The 9,644-nt window shown below is 42.0% G+C and overlaps 1 protein-coding gene across 1 annotated transcript in view; it reads right to left on the bottom strand.

Moving 5' to 3' along the window:
• Positions 1-2,460: 2,460 nt before the first annotated feature.
• Positions 2,461-9,644, bottom strand: part of NUDT19 (nudix hydrolase 19) — a 9,503-nt gene continuing 2,319 nt past the window's right edge. Inside the window, 2 exon segments of the mRNA XM_023759868.1 lie at positions 2,461-2,965; positions 3,912-4,119. Of these exon segments, the coding sequence (XP_023615636.1) occupies positions 2,760-2,965; positions 3,912-4,119 (414 nt within the window). The 3' untranslated portion in view covers positions 2,461-2,759.

Consider the following 9,644-nt stretch of genomic DNA (forward strand, 5'->3'; position numbering starts at 1 on the left):
GTTTGCAGCCAGCTTATGAATTGCAAGACCTTATCTTCCCTGAACAAGGACACTTGAGAGCAAATGATTTATACCCTCCCCCCAACCAGAAAATACATAGTTTAAACCAACCTGGCCTGGGAAAACAGAGAACAAAGACCCAATTAATGCCATTTATACCAGCTAAACCCAAGGACAGATGAAGTTGGGGAACTAATAACAAAAAAACTAATTAAAGCCAGACAGACCTAAGATAAAAGTAAAAGAGACCAAAGAATAATCCAAAACTCCCCTATACACTCATGTTGATGCATCAGCATATTAAAAATGCACCTGGAAAGCTGCTGAAACCCTCCCCTAAGATTCTTGCCTGCAGAAGGAAAAAAAAAAAAAGAATAAAAACCCCTCAAGACAAAGACTCAACGTGGGCTCACTCTAGAGTAGCGGTTGCTAACCAGTGGTCTGTGGACCACTGGTGGTCCGTGAGGTTCGAAAGGTTGGCGCCCACTGCTCTAGAGCACGCCCATGCCCCTTCCCAGGCATGAACTTTGTATTTCTTTCTAAATTCTAGGGGTCCCCACAAGATTTGCAGCCAGGGGAGCTGTAGGCAGCTCGACCCAGGCTCACCCCCTGATCCTGTCTCCAAGGCCCCCTTTTTCTCTGACTTCCCAGTGAGCTAAAGCAGTCCTATTTAGGCTCATTTCTATCACTGCGACCAGTGAGCTAACAGTATCCCTGCCTTCGCTCACTTCTTTCCTATATCATTTCTAGAGCCAAGGCAGGAGCACCCCCTAGGCTCTCCCCTGTTGTTTCTTCTACCTTTAACTTCTTTGTTTCATTGTCCCCAGCATTAATAAACATATCCTCAGACCCATCTGGACTTGTGTTGCGAAATCTTTCCTACACGACCCACACACTACAGGCCAACCTGAGGCAGACCAGTAACAGGAGTAGCATCTCACTCTTAGTTGTGACAACTAAAAATGTTTTCAGACACTGCCAAACATCTCCTGAAAGGCAGTGTCCTCGGCTGAGACCTAGATATATTCTTCTAATCAGGATTAAATAGTATGCATAAGCTTAACTCACCAATACCTCTATTTTATAAGAAGGAAAATTAAGATACTTCATAAAAAATTAAATCCGTTTTATGATACATAACAGTCAACAATCTCAAATGCAATTGGTGTCTGAGCCATTTCATATATATATTTTTTTTTTTCTAATCCTCACTCAAGGATATTTTTCCAGTGCTTTTTAGAGAGAGTGGAAGAGAGAGGGAAAGACAGAGAAAAATATAGATGTGAAAGAAACACATCAATTGGTTGCCTCCTGCAAACACCCTGACCAGGGCCCAGAGCTGGGGAGAAGCCTGCAACCGAGGTACATGCTCTTAACCAGAATTGACCGGAATAGAACACGGGGCCCTTTAGTCCACAGGCTGACGCTCTATCCACTGAGCCAAACCGGCTAGGTCTTTCCCATCTTTAATCAATAAATATTATTCCCCTTAGGAGGAGAAAAAATTACCTATATTAAAAGTACTGAAAATAAACATCTCTATAAGGGTAATATGCTAATTAGACCAGGTCGACCGGACATCTTCCAATCATCCTGCCTTCCTTCCAGACAAAGCCACAGTGGCAGGGGCCGAGGCAGAGGCAGTTAGGGACGATCAGGCCAGCAGGGGAGGGCAGTTAGAGGTGATCAGGCAGGCAGGCAGGCAGAGGGGTTAGGGGCGATCAGGCAGGCGAGCGGTTGGGAGCCAGCAGCCCCGGATTGCGAGAGGGAAACCAGCAGCCAGACATCTCCCGAGGGGTCCCGGATTGGAGAGGGTGCAGGCCAGGCTGAAGAACACCCCTTCCCCCTGCCCCCATGCACGAATTTTGTGCACCGGGCCTCTGGTCATCAATAAACACCATTAAATGATGACTAATTCTACATCTCACTAACCTCTGTTTCATTAACTAGAACTCCAGAGTAAAAATAGTTATAGCTTTTGACATGGCATCATATTTCTCTAAAATATTAACTAAGACAGATTTCTAATTTGGTAAACCTAAGAAATAATTTAATGCCATTTGGTTTTCAACAGAATTGTATCTTTATCATCAAGCTAAAGACATAACAAAAAAATAACAATGCCCTAGCTGGTTTGGCTCAGTGGATAGAGCATCGGCCTACAGACTGAAGTGTCCTGGGTTCAATTCCATTCAAGGGCTTGATCCCCAGTGTGCGGTGGGCAGGAGGCTGGCAATCAACGATTCTCTCTCATCATTGGTGTTTCTCTCTCTCTCTTCCTCTCCCTTCCTCTCTGAAATCAATAAAAATATATTTTTTAAAAATAATATTTTCACTAAAAGGTTGTCTAAGTCTATTGTTCATCATGTAATCAGACACCCTTAAATTCTAGTAGACTGTCTAAGGAATTCATGGATCAATCTCCTAAGCACATCAAAGAAAGTGCTAATACACTGGACATTTAAAAAAAATGGCAGTAGAACATTTTATTTAAACTTTTGATAATAAAACAATACAGAAGTGGAAACCCTTGTGAAATTTTTTTTCTCATTTTAGTAAAAAGATCACTAATACTTTGTACTTGCGTGACACTGTAAGGTTTAGACAAAATAAGCAAGAGAGCTCCATAATACACTTGAAATATAAAACACTGTACTAAAACTTTTATAGGCACAAAGTTCCTTCAAGTTCCAAGCAAGTCTATTTATCCCTCATTATTTATTAGGACAACTTCAAGTAGGCCAGCTTTAAACAATGCACTACAAATGGCTCTTACTTATTACATAGGTCTTAGGATAAACATGTTTATACTTTGACTGAACAGTCACATGGATACTATAAACATGGCGACTGTATATCACTAATCGGTGAAATTTCTTGCCTTCCTTCATGATTTCTTCAGTCTTTTTTTCAGTGGACAAAAGATTTTCTAAGAAGTTTGAATCTTCTAAGTACAGCTCATCTCCTGAAAAATATTTTAATTCACAGTGTTATTTTATAAACATTCCAATATATTAGTGACATATAAATCAGTTTTTTAATCTATTTCATGTGCTTAGAACTAAGATAGTTGTTAAATAACCCTAATTTTATCAGCGTATCTCAATTCCTTAGTCAATATTAATATTGGCTTTGTCCATACATATTTTTGTGTCTCAATGTGAATGCTCTAATAATTTTAAGATTAGAGAAATTATCATTTATACATCAACATTGCTCAATTCTCCCACTATAGAATGAGTAACAAATATTATCACTATTGTGAGAACTGAGACAGATAGCCATAAATAAGGCAGGTCACAAAGCTCCATGCTAAACTGTCACAAAACCTCCATCTTATACATACCCAACAACTGACCACCAACAAACTCCCCAATTCAAATAAGATGACAATTTACAAGTTCTCATAATTCAAAATTAAAATGTAAAAAAGTGAAATAATATGAAAGAACTTTGTCAATGTCTAGGAAATACCTATAATAAAAAAAAGCATAATATGCTAATTAAACCAGATGTCCTTCCAGACGACCTTCCAAATGAAGCCGGGCCTGTGAGGGGACCCCAGGTCCCGGGTGCCTACTGGCGGCCGGAGAGAAGCCCAGGTCCCGGATGCCAGAGGGAAGCCGGTGCCGGCAACCGGGGAAAGGAAGGCCTACTCTTGCACAAATTTCGAGCATAGGGCCTCCAGTAGTTACATAAAAGTGTATGTATATATAAAGTAACTTATTCCGAACTTCGGATTATAATAAATACTATGGATATTTTATAGACTTTGATCTTATTTCATTAATACTTCTGTAGTGTACAAAACAGACTGTAAATCGTGTCCTCTCAGTTGGGCAATACAACCACATAGCCCAGTGAATTAAATATGAATACTAACAAAAGCATTGAAGCTTCACTGATTTTACCTGGTAAAAGTGAGATCTGCCCATCAGCAGTTAATAATAAGATCGGCATCCATCTTTCCACCCCTTCTAATACATGATCCAAACAAAACTTGTGCAAGTCAGAGAGAGAGGCAAAGTTTTCAAGTCTTCTTATTTCATAGAACTGTGGGGGTGCCATCCAAATTTCTTTTGATATGAAACTTTCAGTTGCCTCTAACGGAGATGACCACTGTGGAAGACAAAGGTATGGTTTCCTAAGGTTCACTCCATAAACAATACAAGATTTGAGATTGTTAGATCAGTACCTAATGTCTAGTTGGAGATATAAAGTTAATTCGTTAATGTGCCTTGCTAGATTACTATGAGACAATATGAAAAGGTTTGATGAAGAAAGCTGTGTTGATCCCCTTAAGATGTTGACTGTTGGAATACTGACCCTGAGAACTAGTAAATAAACCAGGATAGATCACCAAGGGTTGAGAGTCATTCAGCATAAAGGGCAGGTGATACTGAGAAGGCAAAGCAGTTCCGGTCAGAGAAGACTGTGAAGTGTAAACCCAGGGCAGCAGATTGAGAGTTTAGTGCCCATTTGTTTCTCCCGTAAATAGGTGCTTTGGCTAGGCCCTGAGGGTGTGGTAGTGACAAGACAAAGCTCTCTCAGGCCCTGTGGGGTCTCCAGAAACCAAAATGGAACATGATATGTACCACATGTCATAATGGGGGTAAGAGGTAAGGAGCAGTAGGAGCTTTAAGGAAGGTCAAGAGTGTAACTCAGTCTACAGTCCCAGGAATGTAATAATAGCAGGTCATCAACCAGCCAGTTTGCCCATTTAACTTATGTGGTCTCAGTGCTGTGATTTACCCTCCTTCCCAAGCCTTCCTTCCATACACATTTGGATAAAAAGAGCTGCTGATTCAATGAATATGGAATAAACCCAAAAGGTCTTTAACTGGTTTACAAAATATCCACTTACACTGGGGAAAACTGATTCCCACGCCCAAACCCAGGGAGTCAAAATTGATTTCTGCCTTGGATAACCATAGGCCAAAGGTTCACAAGCTTGTACGTGCTTAAACATCCCCTAAGAAACTTGTTAAAACTTCAGTCTGTAGGGCCCAGAAATCTTTGTTTAGCAAGCACCCCAGATTATTCTGAAGTTGGCTACATTTTGTAAACCAAGTTTGGACCTCAAAGGACCACCCAATCTTTAAGTTATTTACAAAGCATTCTGCTTTGTCAGTTCTATGTGAGTTCAGTGACAATAATCAAGATGAAGGGTTAACCAATAAGCATCAACCCACTTAATCCAACCTGTTCAGGTTAGTTCAAACCATAGGTTAAAAGAACTTACCATTTATTGGTTACTTGCTACTAGTAAAGCACTGCTCAAAACCTGTGTTTCCACTAGGTTTTGAAACCTCAGCACTATTGACACTTTATTATTTTTTAAAAATATATTTTATTGATTTTTTACAGAGAGGAAGAGAGAGGGATAGAGAGTTTGAAACATCGATCAGCTGCCTCCTGCACACCCCATACTGGGGATGTGCCCGCACCCAAGGTTTATGCCCTTGCCCGGAATCGAACCTGGGACCCTTCAGTCCGCAGGCCGATGCTCTATCCACTGAGCCAAACCGGTTAGGGCACTATTGACACTTTAGACCAGATAATTCTTTGTTGTGGGAAGCTGTCCTGTGCACGAAAGGATGTTGAATAGCATACCTAGGCTCTACCCAGTAGAAGCCAGCAGAAGTCCCTGAGTTGTGACAACCCAAAATGTTTCCAGACATTGACAAATGTACCTGGGTGTGGGGAGGGCAAATCCCCTATTGAGAACCACTAGACTAGACCAGGTTAAGAATTATTTATTGGAACCTCCTCTTCCAGCCACAAGTGCTATATTACCTTCCCCCAACATAATGTAAAAAATAGGTTAGTGGAAAAAATCTATAAAATCACGGTTTTGAACACTGAAGAATGCAGAATTGTAAGTGAGGAAAGAAAAACAAATTAGGTGAACTCAGTAAAGTTCCAAGAGTGCCCAAGGCTTCCTTCCTAAAGGTACTCCCCAGACTACAGCACAAGGAGGGAGAGGCTAATCAGAGTGTAGGATTCTCACTGACCTGAAGAGACAAAGACCAGAGTTTGGGAAGACAAATACAGGGGAGAATCTGGAAGGCAATGTACTTGAGAGGAGGGATTTACAATGCAGACCTCCAGAAATATGTACAGGGAGCTCTTGAGTCTTCACTAAACAGTAATCTACATATGCATAAAGTGAAACCACATGACACTGGAAAACTATTCCTAAGAAAAGGACAATTACCTGAGAGCTTTAAGACTAACAGTTCCAGGGCTCACCTTGGGCCAGAAGTATTTCAAATTCCCTCCAACCCCTGTGGAGAGATCTCACTGAATATACGGGTATTCAGCAGACCCCAAAAGGGGACACATTACAAGTGCAGCTATTAGCCCTAGATCAGACTACCACAGACCTACCCTAAGACCACTTAAATTAACAAATTTCAAAAGAATCAAGTTACTTTGCAAGAGCTTAACTTCCTGCCAAAAAAAACCTGAACAATCCTTAAAGGAATATGACAAAATCCGGTACTCAAAATCACTATATCCAAGATCCAATCAAAAATTGCAAGACCCACCCATAACTAGAGGAAAAATCTGTCAACAGAAATAGACCCCAAATATTACAGAGATAATGAAATTAGCAGAAAAGGACCTTAAAACCATTGTACAAATATGAGATGGAAAGGGAAATATGAACATGAGAGAGAAATAGAAAATATTTTAAAGAAACTATATAGAACTTCTGGAGATGAAAAATATCTGAAATGAAAAACACACTGGATGGTATTTACAGAATAGGCACTACATAAGAAAACAGAGAGAGAACTTAAAAACAGCAATAGAATCTCTTCGAAATAAAGCAAGAAGAGGAAAAAAAGGTTGAAAAACATGAACAAGTTCTGAGTGACCTATGAGACATTATCAAGTAGTCCAACATACATGTAACTAGAGTTCCAGAAAATAGCAGAAGGTAAAAAATATTTGAAGAAATATAAAATTCAGAACAAGAAAACCATGTACATCATAATCAAATTGATGAACACCAATGATTAAGAGAAAATATTTAAAGTAGACACACACACACACACACACAACTATGTAAAGAGGAACAGAGATAAGAGTTAAAAACAGACTTCTCATCAGAAAATTATGCTAACCAGAAAATACAATGCAACATCTTTAAGCACTGACAGAAAACAAAACAAAACCTGTTAACCTAGAATTCTTCACATAGCCAAAATAGCTTTCAAAAAAAACAAAGGCAGCCGTAACCAGTTTGGCTCAGCGGATAGAGCGTTGGCCTGCAGACTGAAAGGTCCCAGGTTCGATTCCGGTCAAGGGCATGTACCTTGGTTGCGGGCACATCTCCAGTAGAAGGTGTGTAGGAGGCAGCTGATCGATGTTTCTCTCTCATCGATGTTTCTGACTATCTCTCTCCCTTCCTCTCTGTAAAAAATCAATAAAATATATTTTTAAAAATACGTAAATAAATAAAAAAATAAAGTATGTTTCAGATAAAATTTAGAGGATTGTCAGAAGATCTGAAATACAAGACATATTAGAGGAAGTTCTTTAGGCAGAAGGACACCAAATGGATATCCAACTCTACACAAAGGATAATATTGACTATAAACTGTAATTGGAAAATTTAAAACTTCATTGCTTGTCTCCTAAAAAAAAATTCTACACAAAGGAATAAAGGGTGCTAAGAATGGTATATATGCAGATAAAAATAGAATACTTTTCCTCATTTTTACAGTTTAAAGCAAAAATAATCAGTATATTATAGAGTTGGTTTTTAACCTTTATTGTTGAAAGTGTTACAGAGGTCTTCCTTTTTCCCCCATTCCTGTCCGCTCCTGTCCTCCCCTCCACCCCTAACTCTCACTACCCCATTGTCTGTGTCATCCGGTTATACACATGTGCATACAAGTTCATTGGTTGATCTCTTCCCATACAGAGTTTATGCTATTGCAAACCCTAGAGCAGTGGTCGGCAAACTGCGGCTTGCGAGCCACATTCGGCTCTTTGGCCCCTTGAGTGTGGCTCTTCCTAAGCCTTAGGAGTACCCTAATTAAGTTAATAACAATGTACCTACCTATATAGTTTAAGTTTAAAAAATTTGGCTCTCAAAGGAAATTTCAATCGTTGTACTGCTGATATTTGGCTCTGTTGACTAATGAGTTTGCCGACCACTGCCCTAGAGCAACCACAAAGAGATACAGTTAACTAGAGGCCCGGTGCACAAAAATTTGTGCACTCGGGGGTGGGGGGTCTCTCAGCCCGGCCTGTGCCCTCTCACAGTCTGGGACCCCCTCGGGGGATGACCACCTGCTGGCTTAGGCCTGCTCCCCGGGGGATTGGGCCTAAGATGGCAATCAGACATCCCTCTGGCAGCCCGGGAGCTCTCGGGGGATGTCCACTTGCCAGCGGGGAGCAGGCCTAAGCTTCAGTCGGACATCCTTAGCGCTGCTGAGGAGGCAGGAGAGGCTCCCACCACTACCGCTGTACTGGCAGCCATCAGCCTGGCTTGTGGCTGAGCAGAGCTCCCCCATGTGGGAGCGCACTGACCACCAGAGAGCAGCTCCTGCATTGAGCGTCTACCCCCTGGTGGTCAGTGTGTGTCATAGTGACCAGTCATTCCCAGTCTTTCTGCTGTTAGGGTCAGTTTGCATATTACCCTTTTACTATATAGGATAGAGGCCTGATGCATGGGTGGGGGCCAGCTGGTTTGCCCTGAAGGATGTCCCGGATCAGGGTGGGGGTCCCGCTGGGGTGCCTGGCCAGCCTGAGTGAGGGGCTGATGGCTGTTTGCAGCTGGTCACACCCCCTTCAGTGTGGGGGTCCCCGCTGGGGTGCCTGGCCAGCCTGGATGAGGGGCTGATGGCTGTTTTCAGGCTGGCCACACCCCCTTTAGGGTAGGGGTCCCCACTGGGGTGCCTGGCCAGTCTGGGTGAGGGGCTGAGGGCCGTTTCAGGCTGGCCAGCGACTGAAGCTCCCAGCCTCTCCTTTTTTTCTTTTTTTTTATTCTGAGATTTATTTACCTTCTATAATTGAAACATTGTTGCCGTCACTGGCACTCCCAGCTCTGAGGCCGCAGCCGCTGAAAGCAGGTATCTGGGGTTTGTTTAGCTTCTATAATTGAAACATTGTTGCTTTCGGGCTCAGAGCCGGGCCATGGCAGGCAGGGAACCTTGGCTTCCTCCATCACTGGAGCAAGCAAGCCTCCTGCTTGCTTCAGCTGCGTGGCTGCCGGCCGCCATCTTTGTTGGCAGTTAATTTGCATATTGCCCTGATGAGCCAATGGGAAGCGTAGCGGAGGTATGGTTAATTACCCTTTTTGTCTTTTATTAGATAGGATAAGTCAATAATGGAGATAAAACAGTCCTAAAAAATGCTCAAATAATCCCAAAGAAGCCAGGGGAAAAAAACAGTGCAAGGACTAGATGGGACAGAAAAAAACTAACAGAAAGACAGTAGAATTGAATCTAACCTTGTTGTTAATGACATTAAAAAGAAATGATCTAAATACTCCAATTAAAAGAAACTAAAGCCCTAACTGGTTTGGCTCAGTGGATAGAGCGTCGGCCTGTGACTGAGGGGTCCCGGGGTTCGATTCCGGTCAAGGGCATATGCCTTCGTTGCGGGCACATCCCCAGTGGGGAGCG

This window comes from Myotis lucifugus, unplaced genomic scaffold (assembly GCF_000147115.1).
Source record: "Myotis lucifugus unplaced genomic scaffold, Myoluc2.0 scaffold_164, whole genome shotgun sequence".
Taxonomy (NCBI): Eukaryota; Metazoa; Chordata; class Mammalia; order Chiroptera; family Vespertilionidae; genus Myotis; species Myotis lucifugus.